Source organism: Passer montanus, unplaced genomic scaffold, assembly GCF_014805655.1.
Source record: "Passer montanus isolate IOZ18808 unplaced genomic scaffold, ASM1480565v1 scaffold45, whole genome shotgun sequence".
NCBI classification, from domain to species: Eukaryota; Metazoa; Chordata; class Aves; order Passeriformes; family Passeridae; genus Passer; species Passer montanus.
The window spans coordinates 4,277,476-4,295,975 of NW_024369373.1; the positions used below are offsets into that span (position 1 = coordinate 4,277,476).

The window sequence follows — 18,500 nt, forward strand, 5'->3', positions numbered from 1 at the left end:
GTTCATGCTTTTTTTTTTAAAGTCTTCTCACTTGGAGGAGATCTTGGGTGATAAATCCAACACCTGTAAAGGTGATCACATTAACAAAGGTAGAGATTATGTTTTTTTCCCCCACAGAGCAGTATAAAAGCATTAAACTTTGTCCAGAAAGAGGCTGGTAGCAGGAGGGGCTCCATGTCCTGAGCTCCTTGGGCATGGTGGTTGCTCCCTCTGCATTACCATGGATAAAGCCAGGTCCCTCTGACCTGCTTCTCTCTCACCCTCACCACCAGAGGCCCTTCCTTGTTCTGGGTGCCTGCTGGGCTCTCATCCCTTGGGTGGTGCCCAGGCGGTGGGGAGGAGGCTGGGGGCCTCAGCGGCAGCCAGGGAAGTGTGACCCAGCTGTGTCCCTGAGCCAGCAGGAGCCGCGGGGCACCAAGGGTGTCATGCTGTGCTGTGACTGGCTGTGCCCTGGAGGAAGCCCTGCGGTGGCGGGCAGTTTTCTACCTCCCTTCTCACCCTTCATCACTGCCCCTGCCAGCTATTTCAGTACCAAGGTACTGGACTGTCCATTTTCCTTCCTGCTCTAAAGCCACCAGTGCTCAGGGGACATTTTCACTCCCTGCATGGCAGTGTCTGTGGAGGACCGTGGGGACCTGGCTTCCATCAAGCCACAGCCCTTAAATGACATCCCACAGCAGTGGTGAGCATTAATAAAAAGGAAATGGCAGGAGAAAAGCACCTTTTTCTGCCATGGGGGTGCCTGCCCCACAGGGGGCTGCTCAGTGGGACTGCACCAGGCTGCCCTTCCATGGGAACAAAGGAGGGCAGGGGAGCTGGGGGAGGACCTGGAGCAGAAGTTTGATGAGGAGCAGCTGATGGAACTGGGAGGATACAACCTGGAGAAAAAGAGGCTCAGGAAGGATCTTGGGACGCTACAATCCCTGAAAGGAGAGTGGAGACAGCTGGGGGCTGTGTCTGTCTTTTATCCCACGCAGCAAGTGACAGAACAAGAGCAAAGTTACAACACAATAGGAGAGATTTAGGTTGGATATTAGGGGAAATGCCTTCACCAGAAGGAGGGTAGAGGTGAAATCCCCATCCCTGGCGCTGCTCAAAAGGCGAGCGGGTGCGGCACCTGGGTACCCGGGCTAGTGATGAGCACAGCAGCGCTCAGTTACTGAACTCGCTGATGTCAGAGGTCTTCTCCAAACTAAAGACTCCAGGCGGGAGCAGTGAATCCTCGCTGCCTCCCCTGGGGATGCCGAGCTGCCTCTCCGCCATCCGGGGGCCGCCGTGCCCCTCCCCATCCATCCCGGCCCCGCAGCCCCACGTGCTTTCCCGGCAGAGCCGCTCCGCCAGCGCCGCTTTCGCTTTCGGCAGAGCCGCTGTCCCGGGAGAGCCGCCGCTGTCCCGGGAGCCGCTGTCCCGGCAGAGCTGCCGCTGTCCCGGGCTGGCCGCGGGGACGCAGCGGGGCCAGGTGAGCGCTCCGGGGAGTGGGGACATCGCGCCGGGCATCCCGGGGAGGGACGGGCGAGGCGTCGCGCTGGGAGCCCCAGGAGGGTTTGGGGCTGCAGGTCTGGGGCTCTTTGCTCCCCAGCACTGAGCTGTGCATGTCTTATGCGAAAAGCCGGGATGGAGAATGGGGTCGTGAAGGCTGGAAAACACCTCCCAGGTCTTGGAGTGCGACCTGGCTCCCCAGCACTGAGCTGTGCATGTCTTATGCGAAAAGCCGGGATGGAGAATGGGATCGTGAAGGCTGGAAAACACTTTCCAGGTCTTGGAGTGCGACCTTCAGCCGAACGGGTGGCTTGTGCTCCCAGGCACAAGGTGGGCAGAGGCGGTGGCAGAGCATGGCGGGTGTCACCGTCACCACCTCCATCCAGCCCTGGTTCTCCAGAGCTGCCCCCATCGCTGCACCATGCTCAGGACAGCCAGAGTCCGTGTTTCTGTCCGGAGACACGGGGCTGCTGGATCTGGGTATTTATTTTCTCTGATAAGTGAATTATGGCACAGCACAGTGTGCCATCTTGCCTTCCCTGTGACTCGGCCACATGCTCCGTCTGGTTTTCCAATGCAGCTTCCCCAGCCTTCAGAGAAATATTAATAATATTTGATTGTTTGTTGCAGCCCATCCGATTACATCTTGAGATCTCTGCACACACAGCTCTATCTAGACTTGGGATCTTTAATTTAATCATTCACATCTGCTACATTATCACTTAAACCTTGTCCTTACTCCAAAGGAAAAGCAACTTGTTTTTTCCTCTTACATATAATGGAAGAGGTAATTAAATATTCCCCCGTGTACCGGAATAGTTGGATTTATGCATACGAATAGAAATATTCCTATTGCAAGTGCCTTAACCAAAACCAAGTCAGATTTTACTCCACTAACTGCTAACTCCAGCGACTATTGTTGCTTGCCCCGGGTACTATTTCCTTGGACTCCTCCTCAAATGCTTTACCTAAATTATCACCTAGCTATAAATTTTAGGCTTGGATGTTACCCTTCCTCTGCTCCGACTGGATATTTTTGCTCATTTCTCTGGTTTTACTGCAGATACATTTCAGTTGGGAAATCCCCGGGTGGTTTTACTTTCATTTTGCTCCGTCTTTTGTTCGTTAGGTCCACTGGTGAGTTAGCACGTGGGGAAATCAAGGCGGTGGATATTGTCCTCCAGCTCTGTTGTTTGGTGACCCCCACACTGGTTGTGGTGCTGGTGCTCTGTTTCTGGGCTTCTGGTAAGTGCCTTGTGCCCTCAGACAGGCAAGAAGTTGGTAGATTTGCAACAGGGAGTTTCACATTTCAGTTTAATTTTTTTGTGGCTGGGAGCAGTGCAAATGCCAAGTTGAGGAGGCTAAGTTCTGCAAAGTGTGTTAAAGATGGTTTTGCATTTGAAGGGTAAAGATCGAGGCTCAAAAGTTTCCTGGCTTTTCTTGGAAGGATTTTGTGCTTCCTTTTGGGATCAGAGGTATTTTACTTACGGTAACTGCCAATCATTCTTGAGCAGAGCAGTAGAACAGGAGCTGTGCAGTGTGGCTGAGCTTTCATCCAACTTTTCAGTGTTGTTTTCATCTTGAATATGAGCCTTTCATTGACGTGTATGAGCCTACTCTTTGCCTGAATGGCTTTCAGTCTTCATTGGCATTAAGGGCTGATTTTATTCGTTTATGTATGCATTTAGAATGGCTTTATTAAGTCTGTTTTTGTTGATTGGATGGTGATTGCTTTCCTCTTCCCTTTTCCTGTGGGAGGGGTGGCTGGACACCAAATACTGCCAGCTGCAGAGCAGGCTGAAATTTCCCTTCTCCCTTTCTGCTGAGAGGTGGGGAGCTGGCACTGGGGGGTTTTTCAGCCCCCTACACTTGAAACTCTTTTGTGAGAGCTGTGCAGTCTCAGAGGATCAGCTTTTCAGTTTTCCTGGTGTGACTGACTCCTGACTTGAGCAAGATACTGCTGCTTCTGCATCAGCTTCCCCAGAGGGGCTGACAGCAGCAGAGTGGCATAGCCCAGTCAAATCAGGCAGTGACACCAGGAAAGCTGTGGTTCCCACAAAGTGTTCCTCTAAAGCTGTCTTCACTTGCATCCTAGGGCACAAGGCTCAGTCCTGCATTTTCAGGAGGCCAGGAATGGATCCTCGAATGTCAAAACTTTGTGGTCGCTGCTGGTTTGAGTGAGAAGAGACAAAAAGCATCACAGCTGACCCTTGGATCAAAGGCCGAGCTCCTAGATTTGTGACCCATGTGATTGCCATGGCCTGGCATGTCTACATCAAGCTCTGTTGGTGCTATCCTCAGTCATCTGTACCAAGTGAGGCATGTCCCACCTGCTGGGGTGTGTCTGCGTTCTGAGACTGCCTCTAGCAGATCAGTTCTCTGTCAAAATATGGAGCAGAAGCCACCTTTGCACTTGACCACTGTAAGGAGACTGATTACGCAACAATGCAGGTAGGACATCTTGTGTGTGGCTTTGTGGGAAGGAAGAGGGAATGGAGGTGGCGTTGCCACCAAAGCAGAAATGGGTTGTGGGTTGTTCATCCCCACAAAATGAGCAGCAACAGTTGCCTGAGCCCTTTGTGCAGGAGGGTCCTGCACGAACTTGTGAACTGAGACACAGCTGAACAAGTAAAGCAAAAGCTGCACACACCAGGAAAGAAAAACAAGGAATTCATTCACAGCTTCTCGTGGGCAAGCAGGTGTTCTGCCATGTCCAGGAAAACAGGGCTCTATCACCTGTAATGGTGGTCTGGGAGACAAACATCATCACTCTAACTCCCTGCCTTCCTCCTTCTTACCCCAGTTTTATGTTCTGAGCCTGATGCCACATGGCCAGGTGAAGTCATCTGCCCTGGCTGTGTTCCCTCCCAGCTCCTTGTGCATCCCCAACCTATTTGTTGGTAGGGTGTTACGAGAAGCAGAAAACCTTGCCTCTGTGTAAGCACTCTTGAACAATATAAAAACATCCCTGACCTCCCCAGAGGTCCTGGTAGTTGTGAAAGATGCCTGGGATGTTATATTTGGCAGATGACCACTGCAGCAATATAGAATTCAACAGCTTCTCCCTGGCTGGTGCCAGAGAGGTTGTCCCTGTCCTTCACAGTCCTGCTGTCAGGCCCTGTGATGGCAGACAAGGACTGCCATCCTTGCACCCTCATGACTGGGCTCACACCTCTACTCTAAACTCAGGGGTAAAGGTAAGAAATTCTGGCTTAGGCCAAGGGGTAGAAAAGCAGATCAAGCCGTGCAGGGCTGAGTGGATGAACACCTCTTGCTCACTGCTGCCCTTTTCTGCATCCCTCCAGCCCCCATTTCAGCACGATGACCTAGACCTGCCAGCAGCTGTAGCAAGAGCCCGTCCCCAGCTCGTGGAGTTCCTCTCCCACTGCCCTGAGTGGCTGCTCTGCACTGCCCAGCGCCTCGTCCCCGAGGCTGCCCTCAGCAGCCTGGCGGGCATCGCCCACCCCAGGGAAAAAATCTCAGTGCTCCTCGACCTGCTGGAGGAGGCTGGTCCTGCTGCCTGGAAGCACTTTGCACAGTCTGTCTGCATGGAGTATGACCTGCCCCTGGATCTGGAGGTCCTGCTCATGAGCTCTGCTGGAGAAGGTAAGAGAGGTCAGGCCAGTTTCCCCTGACCAAACGCAGCCACCACCTTGGCCAGCCATTGCCATCACCCAGTCTAGGCAGTGGGACCCCCAGTGATCTCACTTGCATGGCCTTGTTTTTCTTGGAAGCACAATTTCTGGCTTAGAAATGTCATTTGAGGTAAAAGCCCCCTGACATTAACAGATTAAAACAACAAAAATTGTACACCCCCACCTCCAATAGAGCTGAAGGTGCATTTTTTGGATGGATTTATTTGAAGGAAGAAATACTCCAGTCTCTGTTCTGTGGAATTTTGTTATTTAAAAAAAAATAAAAAATTTCTGATCCAGAAAGGCAAGGAACACAGAAGTCTCAGAATTACCACACAAAACCACTTCTCCATATTTCTCATTAGCAGAGGCAGTGGCTTTAGAGAAAATGAGCACAATCCGTTAGTGTGTGTTATCTTGCAAACTACACAGAGTGTGCACACCCTCTGCCTTGGGAGGGCCTGGGGAACCAGATAAGCTGTGCCTCTCCTTTAGTGGGTTGCTTTACCTGGTGATTAATTCTTCTCTTCTGCAGGAAGTCTTACAGGATGAGTCCTTCTCAACGGTACTTTCACATTCTGCTTGTGGTAACTCTTACTAGTTGCATCAGTTGGGTGCATGCAACCTTTGTGACCAAGTGCAGCAGCAGCAGCAGCAGTTATTTTGGCTGAGATGAAACGGGGCAAAGACCAGACAACCATCAGGCAATGTGGATTGGTGGGGGATTTCCCTCAGGACTGAAGCTGAAACAGTTTTCAGCCTTTTGATACTGTGACATATCATAAAAGAAGATGTCTCTTAAGGTTTTGGAGGTGGCTTGCAGTGGCTTAGCTTTTGTAGTAACAGCTGAGCATCACTAATCCTTCTGAGGGTGAACTGCTGCTGGTTATGCTGAGGGGGTTTTGTGGCAGCTTTGAGCTATGCAGTGAGTCAGAAAAGGCCCTTGAGTGAGCTGCTGGCCCAGCCAGTGGTTTATTCACAGAAAACCCTTCTTTGCAGGGAAAGTGGGCTTCCCTTTTGGGCCACAGTGTGGTTTTAGATCAGCCAGGGCTGCCCATACTCTGAGGGTAAAGTTGTTTTTCTCCTGCCTTGAAAGTGAAGCTAACTGTTGAGTAATCTGGAAGGAAAAGACCAGATGGAGACTCTTGAACTCGGATGTTTGCATCCTTTATACTGAGCCTTGGTTGGTGCCACTGTCTGTGTTGCAAGATACTTGTCCTTTGTCTCTGGCCAGCTGCACTCCAAATTCCAAGAGCAGAATGCTCACATTAACCATAATTAATTTCACATCCAACTCCTTTAGGTAACTTCAGCCAGACAGAAGAATCAGGCACAGACACGAGAGCCCAGTCATCAGTGCCAAAAGGTAAGGCTGGCACAGACCAGGGCACTCTGCTCTTGGAGTTTTTCTTCCCTGCTCATAGCCTGGGCAGGGCTCCAAATGTCCAAATGTCCCAGGTATTGACCCTCAGCCCTGGCAAGGTGTGGAGAGGCCACTGCAACTTGACATTTCATTGTTCTGTTCTTGGTGCTTTGCATGTGAACCTCCCCTGTTTTTGTTTTCTCTCCCTGAATTTCAGAAAAGCCTTGCTGGCCCCTGCTAAGGAACTCACTCATTTTAGTTCCTCTGCAGGGATCTCCCACCTGCTCTACAAAACCAAGGCTTTTTGCACTGATACTGTGGTCAGCTCATTGGGAGGTGGAAGAAGTTGGTTGGGCTTTTAAAGGAAGAGCAGAAAAAACTATTCAGGTGTTGATGAAGCAGAAACCACTCCAGAGCTGTCAGAATAGGAGCTTAAGAGAACAGATAGTAGGGTTTTCTTCAGGGGTGCATTTGGAACTGAGACTTTCCCAGCTGGTGCAGGTCATGAAGAGACACTTTTGCCTCTGCTTTATGCTCAGAGACTTCTGAGTCACAGCACTGCAGATGTCACCTGACTGTCTTGTGTGCCATGTGCAGGTTTAAGATGTTGAAAATAATAAGAAAAAAGTGAGCTTTGTTCTGCATTCAGACTGCTGCCAGCTGCTGTGTGTCCTAGTGAGTCCATCTCACCACTTGCTGGTGGAATGGAAATTTGAAAAGAGTGCAGAAAGTTGCTAAGACCAGTTAAGAAAGATATGTGCCTCTCTCAGCTCTGCCCATCCTTTCCATCTGACAGTCCACCATAAAAAACCAGGAAATTAATCATCATAAAGAGCCCTAGGAATCTGTGGGCCCTGCATCCCCCAGAAACAGATATCCCTGCCACGTTCCCCAGGATATCAAAGCAGTTCCTCTGTTCAAAGCAAGGCAGGTGCATCATCCAGCCTGCAAAAAATTCACCAGTGAGGTGCTTGTGGCCCATCTCAGAAGAAGCAATTCTGAGTTTACAAATAGTTTTATTTTTACTCTGCAGCTCCCCAAATGCTTTGCTGGAGAGTCTTGCCCATCTTCAACATGCTGCCATTCAAAATATTCTTTTGACGTGGTTCTGACCTTCCAATTTTCAGGCTCTGCTCGCTCTCGCCGTTCCAGCAGCTCTGGGAGTGACAAAGATGCCAAACAGCGACGACTGGGTATGTGGACATTCCAGTAGCTGTGCTGGGCTTCCCTCTGGGGAAAGGACCTATTTAACACCTCTGCAGAAACACCCAGAAAATCATCTTCCAGATTTAAGAGGCCAGCATGGGTGAAGAGGGAGCTAGTGAACAGGGGAAAATATGCATAATGCACAGATACCTAATTCTCATCTTAGAGATAGTAAGATTTAGTTTTCTTGTAAAGCTGTCTCACCTTTTTCCTGAGTGTTGTTCTTCTTTGGCCCCTGTGAAAAATTAGGAAGAGTTATAGGTTATTTTCAGGAGTTCAAAATTTGTCATTTCTACGCACAACCTCTGATCAGGGCCATTGTTTCTCTGCCTATAAGGGGTAGTATTTTGGATCTGTCATGACTCAGAACTAACTTTTTGACCCTCATACCTCTGTTGTCTTCTCTGTCAGATGCATGTGTGAGGTACCGGCATCTCCTGGTCAGCTCCATCCGCCAGAGATACGGAAGCAGGAGAGCAGCGGAAGCACAGGAGCAAACACAGCCACTGCCTTTCAACCAAACCTTTGTCAACGTTGTCATTCATCAGAGCAAAGCCCCTCGCTTCAAAGAGAGAGCAGAGAAACCCCGAGAGGAGGTGGCAGGTGCTCCTGAGGCAGAAGAATGTGCAGACACGGCTGTGAAAGTGTCAGATCTGCTCTGCAGCGAGGCCCCGTCGCACACGACAAAGGTGATCTTTCTGTTTGGTAAACCAGGTACAGGCAAGACCAGGCTAATGCACAGGATTTGTCAGAAATGGGCAGAAGGTGTCCTACCTCAGTTTCTCTACATTTTCTTGTTTGAGTTTCGGCAGCTGAATTTGTTGAAAAGGAAATTGACCCTGAAGGAGCTTTTGTTTGACATGTTCCTTCAGCCAGAGGACAGCCCTGATGCGGTGTTCCAGGGCCTCCTGGAGAATGCCCAGCAGACACTGATCATCTTTGATGGCCTGGATGAGTTTGCAGCTAACATGGACGTGTCGTCCTCCTCCAAGAGAAGCCCAGCTCTTACCTCCCCTCTGTCCATTTCCCAGCTCTTTGCAGAGCTCTGTCATGGGAACCTCCTGCCTGGTTGCACAGTGTTGGTCACCAGCCGACCCAAGAGGCTGCCCGACTTCTTACTGTGTACAGTAGGTGTGTTGGCAGAAATTTGGGGATTTGACCACGAGAGGGTTGAGGAATATGTTAGCCACTATTTTTGTCAGCATTCATTCAGAGAACGGGCTATTGCTCACGTGAAGAACAACACCAAACTCCTCAGCATGTGCCTCATCCCTGCTCTGTGTAACATTGTGTGCATCTGCTTGGAGTATTTGCTCCTCAAACACCAGATGAGTGTGGAGCTTCCTCAGACTATGACACAGTTCTATATCAAAATGTTTCTCATCTTCCTGAACAAGCAGCAAGGAGACTGTGCAGGTGATGAGGAGACTCAGGTGAACTGTAACAAAAAGGCCATCTTGGGTCTGTTTGATCTTGCACTGAAAAGCCTGGAAGAGAAGAAACTTGTATTTTATGTCCATGACATTCCAGAGGACGTGAAGGAATTTGCTTCCTTGCATGGATTGCTGACTGTCTTTGAGGTGAAGACGAGTGGCACTTGCCCAGAGGCTGGCTATGCCTTTGTGCACTTGAGCTTGCAGGAGTTTTTTGCAGCACTGTGTCTCATGGTGAGTAGGAGGGTGGACAAGAACTACCTGAAGAAGAAGTTCTTCTTGAAGTCAAAGTGGACTTTAAAGAATGAGACAAAGACTGAGTTTATGGAGAGTTTTCACATATTTCTCTCAGGCTTGTCATCGAGAGAGTGTAGGACATTCCTCATGCTGCTGGCAGAGCAAGATGAAGCTTGGGTGCAGGAAAAGCAGGATGTGATCCTGCAGTCTCTCAAGAAACTGGCAGCCACTCATCTGTCAGGGCCTAAGGTCCTCGAGCTCTGCCACTGCACCTTTGAAACCCAAAACCTTGAAGTAGCCCAGCACATTGGGAGCCTGCTGAATTTCAAGTATGAGTTTAAAAACTTCAGACTGACAACGCTGGACATGTCGGCTTTGGTTTTTGTCATAAACTCAAGCCAGGATTTGATTTGTTTGGACTTTGCAGGATGTCTTGTGGACACTGACTGTTTGGAGGTTCTGGCTGGCTGTAAAAACGTGGAACACTTGAGGTAAACACAGTGAGTGCTGTGAGCTGCTGGGTGGGGAGAAGGGACTGGGAGGTCAAACCTCAAGTTTGTTCTAGAACAGAGAGAGAGATGATGTGAGAAAATTTGGTCTGAACAGCATAACTCAGTACTGCAGAAATGTATGAAATAATGAGTTTGAGTGATTGAGGGATAATAAGGTGATAAATCCATTCTGCCTATATTTTTGTTTGTTTTTCCATTTTGATTAAGGTGAACAACAGGGTAATTAATGCACTAGATAAGAGGGAAGATGATAGGCATTTCTTTTCAATATGAAGGAAGGGTGAAATCCTGCAAGCAAATGAGAATTATCAGCTTTTGGTGTGTTTGTCTTATCCCACTTTGCTTCACATTTTAGCTTTCGTAGCAGGAGATGTGGTGATGACTTTGCTGCTGCTCTTTCAAAGGGCTTACAAGGAATGGGGAGCCTGAAGAAACTAGAGTAAGTCTTTGCTTGTAGCACCAGTGCCTTCTCCCTTCCTGTCTGTTCTCTACTCAGTGACTTTGGCTCAGCCAGGCTGCTCTGAGCTGTGCAGGATTTGGGGTAACAGTGCTACACAGAGCAGCACAGGCTCGTGTGGCTCTTGTTTTCTGCTGGCATCGAGAGCAGGGCTGTGCTGCCCTGCTGGAAAAAGTGAAGTTGGTTGCAGGTGGCAGAGCCAGGCTGCTGCCTCTGTGGCTGTGTGCTGAGCACATGGTGCAGGCAAGGCTCTGAGACAGGCTTGCCACAGGCTGCAGTCCTCCCTTTGCTTGGTTTGAGTGATCCTTTCTCTTTCCAGGCTGACAGGCGGGAGCATCACGGCTGAGGGGATGACTGGCTTGGTCCAGGCTGCAGCACAGTGCCTCCAGCTTGAGGAAATAAAGTGAGTGTGCTGTGGCAATGGCCATCAAATCAAGCATTCCTTCCCTGGGTTACTAATGAGGGTGACTCCTGTGCAGCTTGCAGGGCAATCGGATCCGGGATCCAGACGGGAAGAGGGTGATGGACCTGTTTTCCAAAATGGAGAAGCTGAAGAAAGTAGAGTGAGTAAAAATGGCTTAAACCTTGGCTATTGTGAAGCCAAGCATAGCACAGAGATGTGGGGCACCAAGCTGAGGCACAGACATTTAACTGTGCTGGGCTCAGTTTGAGGTAGGCTCAGCCTCACAGTTCTTATCTAGTTCTTCTAAAATCATCCCAAGGGAGTCCTGGCACCTCTGACACCTCTCCAGGAATTACAGTGCATGTGCTCAGCTCAGCCTAGCTTGACTTTTCCTCTTCTCTTCCCCTTGGTGAGGTTCAGGCTGAGGTATCTCACCTCTGATTTAGGGAGGATGGCTCCATCAGAGTATTCCCAGCTTTCCACAGCCCTCTTCTCCTGTGCTGCTCCTTCCAATGCTCCTGTGGCCATCAGAGCTGGCTGGGAGGGACAGACTGCTAGCAAAACTCCCAGCATGGATCTGCAGCTTTCTAGGAGGAGAGCACCAGCCTGGCTGAAGGGATTTAAAGCCTTTGAAGAGCTGCCAGGGGCAGCTGAAGCAGCAGCAGAGCTGCTGTGAGTGCTGGAGGCTGAGTTTAGTTTGTGTGATGGGACAGGGATAGCTCCAAAGCCATGGAGACAGGGCACTGCCTGCCCACCCCAGCTGAAAAGGAGAGACTCTGCCTTTGAAGGTTTCCACACCCTCAGGTGCAAGCAGGTGAACCCAAAATACCTGCAGCCATTGCTGGATCCCATCCAGGAATTAACCACTGGCTTTGCAGTGTGGCCAGAAGTGTTTAAAAGCACAGCAGAAGGAGGGAGGAAAGGAGGAAGGTACCTGCTGCTCTTGCTTTCCTGGGCACACTGGAAAAAATCTTGTGGGGAATGCCAGCCTGCCCCCAGGGAACAGAAAAGGCAGGAAAACAGTGTAATTTGTAACCCCCACTCCCTCAGCCATCTCTGTTACACACAGTGCTGCTCTCAGGGGTGGCTCTCAGGAGGTGCCCCGTGGCCCTGAGAACAAGCAGAGGATTTGTAGAAGCAAGATCTTGTGTTTGATATCTAATGAGGCCCAACAAGTAATGAAACAGAACGAATGTGCAATTAAAGAATAAATCCTCAGAGGCTGGAGGATTGTGTTCAGGCTTCCCTGCTCTAATAAGCCACAATTAAATTGGATTTGTTGTAGTGAGAGTTGAACTGCACTGTGGGTCAGTGGTGTAACCATGAACTACCTCCACTAACTAACCCAAAACTGGTTAATGATCATTCTGCTGCACACGGAAGAGAGATCTCTGATTCTAAATTAATGGGAGCTACAGCTTGCAGAGAAAGAACTGTGATCTGGTGATGCTTTTATTGAGTTCAATAATTTCAGAAGTTTTTGAGAAATACCCTTATTAAAAGATTGTGTGCTTCAGGATATTTGGGGAACAGAGCAGAGGACATTTCTGTAACGAAAGAACATGCTGTGGGGTCCAGCAGCTGAGATTCTCTTGTTCCTCATCTTCACAGCCTGAGCAACAACCATCTTTCCTTGAATGCTGTTCTCAGTTTGGCAAAGGAAGGCATCGTGTGTCAAAATGTTACTGAGCTGTGTGCCAGGTATCAATACATGGGAGCTCTTACAAAAGCAAGCAGGCTGTCTCTTTAGATGCTGGATTTAAATGGACACTGTTTTCCAGCTTAATTGATGGCTAGTTAAAGTGAACAAAAATCAGTTTGACTCCTTTTTTGTTTTCTATTGGAAACAAAATGTGAATTCATCATACCATGTACTTCCTCTTTGTATTTTTAATAGGTCTTTTTATCCTTGGTCTATAAAACTGTTTGCAGGGTGTGAAATTCTTGTTGTATAACAGAATTTAAACTTGATTCTAAGCTCTGCAATATATCAGAAAGGAAATTCTTTACTAACTAGCATAAATTTGCTACCAGTCAGCTGAGTTTAGTGAAAATGTGTGAATTTAGCTCTAGCTCTGCATTCCTGTAAGTTACAGACTTTGGGGTTTTCATGTCTCCAAGATGACAAAAGGTAGATCTTTTAAATCATCCTGGCTCTTGTGGTTGTCATATGTTCTAAGTTTAACAGGCCAAAGTAATCCCTGGTGTAAACCAAATTGCATTTTTCTTATTTTTCTTGCTGGAAGGGAGTTTCTACTGAATCTCTTTCCAACAAACTCTTCTGGTCTTGCAAAAAAAAAAAAAAAAAAAAATCCTGGGCCAATTTTTTTCAGTGTGTCATATGTTCTAAGTTTAACAGGCCAAAGTAATCCCTGGTGTAAACCAAATTGCATTTTTCTTATTTTTCTTGCTGGAAGGGAGTTTCTACTGAATCTCTTTCCAACAAACTCTTCTGGTCTTGCAAAAAAAAAAATCCTGGGCCAATCTTTTTCAGTGTATGACTGTCTCATGTGTCCTGTGCCCTCTGAGCACGTGGCTGCTGCCTGGCTGTGCCAGTGAGCTGCTGGGGCAGATGTCAAAGCCCTCCTCAGCATCCAGGCAACAGCTTGGGTCCTTACCAAACTCTGTTAAACAAATGGCATCCTTCCAGCTCTTCCCTAAAACTGACCTGGATCTCTTTTTCAGGGGGGACACCATGGTTATTTATTTTTCTGGCACGTCTGGGACAGCTCACAGGTGAGACACTGCTCTTGTGGTTACGCCGTGTTCAGTTGCACTGATTGAAGCCATTGTGGTCACCATAAACCACAGTGAGAGCACAGCTGGTGCCCTCTGCCCTTGCATCTGCCTGAGCAGTGGGAAATGTAACCAAAAATAGCTGGGTTTGCACACACAGCTCCACAAAAGCAGCTCCTTAGAGGCTGGGCAAGCTTGAGGTGCCTTGGTGCTATTGCAAACCTATTAAAAGCCAAATATTTTTCTTGTTTGCAGATCTCCGGATTTGAAGTTGGAAGAGAAAAAAGAAGAGAATAAAGAACACATAATTCCAACTAGACATGTGAATTTATGGTAAGAGTGGACATATGGAGTCCTGCTGGTGCCTGTGATTTGCAGATGACAGGTACCACAGAAGGGCCAGAGAAGCAGATGTGTTTGTCCTTAAGGACAGAGGATATTTCCACATGTGGAAAGTTTAAAATAAACCTGAATCAGTAAACAAAAATGACAATAGAAATCCTATCCAGCCCAGCCAGGGCACCCCCATCCCCTCACTGCTCACCAAGCCCTCCTGTTCCCAGCTTGCAGGATCACAGGCTGCTTTCCCAACATGCCAAGATGATTGTGGCCATTCTCCAGAGCTGTCCCTGTCTCTCTGAAGTGGAGTGAGTGCCTCCTTTCCTTCCTGTTGGGTGGCTGTGGGCAGGTGGTGTGGGAGCAGGGCATCCTAGGCTCACAGACTGGTTTGGGTTGGAAAGGGCCTTAAAGATCATAGATTTTCTAAAGCAAGATGGTTTGGGTCTAAAACATGAATCATGTTGCCCAAGGGCTAAAACTTTTTATCTGAAGTTGATTCATGCAGAAATAAGCAGGGAAGATTGGTCTGAGACAGAAGGACAATCCAGGCAAAAAAACAATTGTAGGAAAGGGAAAGCAAGTAGGTATTGAGGGATTTGTTTTTACTGTTCCAATCAGTCCCCACTAAGTGGAAAATGCTTCAGTTTATCAGGCAACAAGCTTGGAGATGAAGGCTGCAGTTGTCTGCTGGAAAGCCTCCCCTGCCTATCGATTTCAAAGCAGCTGAAGTAAGTGTAGCCTTGTACAAAACCTGCCCTCTTCTGAAGGGAAATGGTTTCAAGCACTGGTAGCTGCTTCACAGGACAGTCCTGTGGGATCCAGGGACCAGCTAATTGCCTTTTTCTTTCTTAGTCTCAGTCAAAACCTCCTGTCTGTCAGTGGCATTTGCAGCCTGTTGAAGTCAGTAAACACCTGCCAGAAGGTGATGGAGGTGCAGGTCAGGTATGTAGGTCTTGAGCCATGCCTGGGGCTAATCCCAGTGTGCAGGTCTGGGGTTTACATTCTGGGGTTTTTGTGGAGTCACCTCAGGCGTGTGGTGGGTGGAGAGCATGTCCCAGGGTGGCCACTGGCACTGGCCCTTGGTGGCACCCTGCTGGAAGCTGATTGTACCAGGGCCATCACACAATGTGAGTGCTTGCAAAACTGGCTGCCCTTTCCTGCATGGGGAGTTTTAAAATGCTTCCCTGCTCTCTGCCTTGGGAAGCTTTGTTGACAGGATCTCTGCAGAGTGTGAGAGCTGGTGACACCTCCTGGAGCAGAACTGGAAGTTCTTTCTCCTCTATTTCACTTGAGAACACACTCAAGTACAGCAATTTTGTCTGTGCTTTGTCTAGTGATTCAGAGAAACTGGATCATCAGATACTGCATAATTTGATCCAACCAGTGTTTAAAACTGATGGAGATTATTTTTTCTTGCTTTGGGAGTGCTTTAAGCACAAATTATTGGCGTCACCAGAGTTTTGCAGAACAAAACCAAACAAGAAATCCTGTAAATAACCAAATGATTACATTGATTGATTACTTCTCTTCCAGCCTTTGTCATGGTACTGCAGTCCTGAGGTTTAGAGAAGACAGGGAGTTTGCTTCCCTTCCTCCTAGGTAGGCTGTGTGTGCACAAATGGTGTTATCTCAGCATCCTGTTTAGTTCTTGCATCCTGTGTAGGTACCAAGGGTGACACTCTGCTTCACAGCAGTTCCTGCCTCCCACCCCAACCCCCAAATCTAAATGTGGAACTGTCTCCTGGCTTTCTCAGCTGCTTGAAAAGTTGTCACTGCCTTCTGTAGTGTTTTATGTCTCTAGAGCAGGTTTCATCTCACAGCATCCTCAGCAGAGCAGGCTGTTTAATGACACCCGTGCTATCTGACAATAGTGAGGGCAAAATAACCAAGTGATGCCACACCAAATTCTGAAAAGATTCACAGATCCCTGCAGTTCAGGACACTGTACATTCCTGATCATGGTACTCCTAAATCATAAGATGTTTGGAGTTTAATTTAAAAATTAAAACTATGGTTAAAACAGCTCAACCCGAAGGTTTTGACCAAGAAATGGTTTCCTGTTGCTCCTGGAATTTCAGGCTCATTATTTATACCCTTGCTCTCTGTGGACTCGGCTCACTGTAGAATAGCATTTCCCATGGAATACCTGCATTCCAGCTCTTAGCCAGAGAGAAACAGCAGCACTCTTACAGGCACAGCCCAGTGGTTGTGCTTGAAAGAGGGACAGCCCGAGACAGGAAATCTGTGGACTCCTTTGAGGCACCAGGTGGCATTTCAAACTCTGATATTTTAGGTTTTGCATGTTCCATTTAGTTATGAATAGTCAGATTTGGTTATGCTTTCACTGTTTATAGTTGTAGCTTTTAGTTACAGCGTTAGTTTAGCTAGTCATAGACAGTTCCATTTGATTATGAATAGTCAGATTTTTGCACAGGCTCATCACAAAACTTATTTAGGCAAAAGCTAAATTCGGCTAAATTCAACTAAATTCGGCAAAAGCTGAATTTTTCACAAACTTAGATAGAAATACATCTTTCCCCTTCTCTCCAGTGGCCTGCATGCTCAAATATTTGGGTAGGAAAGGAGAGCTTGCAATTGGCAGGATGCAGGCGTGGGCTGGAGCCAGGGTAGCCCCAGGGTCTGCCAAACTGCTAAAGCAAAAGAGTTTCACCTTTGTCTGGTTTTGTGTTCACTTAGGGAAGAGCCTGTGTTCTCTACTGATGACCAACCACATGGGGAGGAAAGCCAGACACCAACCACCCCCCAAAAAATCAGGTACCCTGGCCAGTTTTCATTGTACCCCATACCTCTGGGTCCTATTTCCAGGGTAACCTGCATCTCTGAGAGGAGAATCACTGGAGAACTGGGCATCTCCCAGCTGCCAGGGGAGCTGCAGGTCCTGCCCTGGCTGGGGGAATGCTGGAGCCCCTGGCAAGGGGATGGACCTGGTGCCCACCCTGTGCCTTGCAAGGGACACAGGGACCTGCAGTGCCAGGCAGTGCCCATCCCCTGCAGACCCTGGGGGAGCTGGAGGGGATGGACCTGGTGCCCACCCTGTGCCTTGCAAGGGACACAGGGACCTGCAGTGCCAGGCAGGGGTGGCCCATCCCCTGCAGACCCTGAGCAGCAAGGTGTTTCAAGGGATTGTTTAATTTCATTATTATCTCTTCATTCATTCTCTGGTTTTCAGAGGAGTGGAGTTCACAGCCTTGTTTGAAATCCTGCAGACCTGGATGATTGATTTCTTTTTTTCCCCACAGACTGACAGACTGTAATTTTCAAGCCAGTGACCTGAAGAATGTGTGTGCAGTCCTGAAGGAGTGTGGCCACATCTCTGAGCTGGAGTGAGTCCTCCTTAGCTGCCCTGGTGTTTACCTGCAGTTATTTGGGATGCTGAGAAAATGCCCCTTGTTTGCTCTGTAGTGTTGTACAGACAGTGGGGCAGAGGTACAGCCTGGTGGGAGCTGTGGCTGTACATACAGATAACAGAGCTGATGGTGCCTACTGGGTGCTTTTACTGTGAAAATTAAATGCCTTTCTTTAAATCCTAGCCTGTCACAGAATTTTCTGGGAGATGAGGGACTTTTGCAGCTGTTTCAGTGCCTCCCAAAACTGAAGATGTTACGTTCTCTCAAGTGAGTAGCTCCTGTTTTTTCCTTGTGATGGACTGGGTTTTGTGAAGTGTTGTTTGTGGAAGCACAGAGCACATTTGGGAAGGGCAGAATATTCTGTGCTGGGCAGATTCACTGTGCTCTCTGGTCTGTTCCCACCTCCAGCCCAGAGCAGATTGACTCCACTGGAAGCTGGGCTGAGCTCAGTGCCCAGAGCCCCTGTGCTCGCTCCTCCATGAAGGGGACAGGTGGCTTCATGTCAGGTGTGGCTTCTGAAACAGCCTGAGGTCTTCAGCAACTCACTGAATGTTTCCTCACTGTGGGGGGAGCAGTCCTTCCCCTCCTGAGGGGAACAGCTGGGAAGGAAGAGAAGTGCTGGGCAGACCCAGCTCCAGTGGTGGAGTCTGAATTCACCTGCAGAGGTGGTTTGTGTTTATCTGGGCACTTCACCTGCACTGCCATTGCGAGTGCTCTGTACAGGACTGTGCCTGAAGGAGCATGGCACCATCCTGCACTGTGGAAAGAAGTGTTTATTGTTCCTGTTTTATTGGCTGAACTTCTCTCAAGCCAAGACTGCTCCAGTTACAGACAGTCTCACTAGAACAAGTTGCCCTGAGAGTCTGTGAATTCTCTGTCTCTGGAGGTGATAAAACCCCAGCTGTACAATGTCCTGAGCTGTCTCCTCCATGCTGACCCTCCTCTAGATCAGCTCTAGAGACCCATTCCAGCCTTGGTTTTTCTGTGATTCTCTGAACAGTAAAAGTGAGGGATGGATTTAAAATATATGGGAGTGAGTTGTGTCTGCAGAACTGCAGTAGGAATCCCAGGCAGAATTAGCAAAGCAGCAGCCTGGGAGTGCTGTACAAGGATCACTGTTCTATGGTGTGGTGTTCATTTTTATCAGTTTTGCTTGCAGCAGCTGATTTCATCTTTTCTTCCTGCAGGTTTAACAACAACCAGATCTCCCTTAACTCTGTGTTTTTCTTAGCTGAGTCATTAACTGCACCGGAACACATTAAAACAATGAGCCTCAGGTATGGCCAGGGGTACTTTTTATATTCTTTTGCTATTTAAAACCTCAAGCTGTGG

General features: G+C 48.4%; 1 protein-coding gene across 8 annotated transcripts in view; it reads left to right on the forward strand.

Moving 5' to 3' along the window:
- Positions 1-1,369: 1,369 nt before the first annotated feature.
- Positions 1,370-18,500, forward strand: part of NLRC5 (NLR family CARD domain containing 5) — a 34,192-nt gene continuing 17,061 nt past the window's right edge. For 4 of the 8 annotated variants that reach the window (XM_039721457.1, XM_039721461.1, XM_039721458.1 and 1 more), the window contains exons 1-21: positions 1,370-1,459; positions 2,609-2,724; positions 3,575-3,930; positions 4,785-5,085; positions 6,418-6,480; positions 7,605-7,670; positions 8,095-9,844; positions 10,221-10,304; positions 10,642-10,725; positions 10,802-10,885; positions 12,337-12,426; positions 13,411-13,461; positions 13,717-13,794; positions 14,025-14,108; positions 14,445-14,528; positions 14,653-14,742; positions 15,334-15,399; positions 16,498-16,575; positions 17,061-17,144; positions 17,352-17,435; positions 18,356-18,445. In XM_039721457.1, the coding sequence (XP_039577391.1) occupies positions 3,925-3,930; positions 4,785-5,085; positions 6,418-6,480; positions 7,605-7,670; positions 8,095-9,844; positions 10,221-10,304; positions 10,642-10,725; positions 10,802-10,885; positions 12,337-12,426; positions 13,411-13,461; positions 13,717-13,794; positions 14,025-14,108; positions 14,445-14,528; positions 14,653-14,742; positions 15,334-15,399; positions 16,498-16,575; positions 17,061-17,144; positions 17,352-17,435; positions 18,356-18,445 (3,317 nt within the window). In that variant the 5' untranslated portion in view covers positions 1,370-1,459; positions 2,609-2,724; positions 3,575-3,924. The remainder of the gene's footprint in view (positions 1,460-2,608; positions 2,725-3,574; positions 3,931-4,784; positions 5,086-6,417; positions 6,481-7,604; positions 7,671-8,094; positions 9,845-10,220; positions 10,305-10,641; positions 10,726-10,801; positions 10,886-12,336; positions 12,427-13,410; positions 13,462-13,716; positions 13,795-14,024; positions 14,109-14,444; positions 14,529-14,652; positions 14,743-15,333; positions 15,400-16,497; positions 16,576-17,060; positions 17,145-17,351; positions 17,436-18,355; positions 18,446-18,500) is intronic. The other 4 variants (XM_039721465.1, XM_039721460.1, XM_039721462.1 and 1 more) reach the window with 4 other exon arrangements.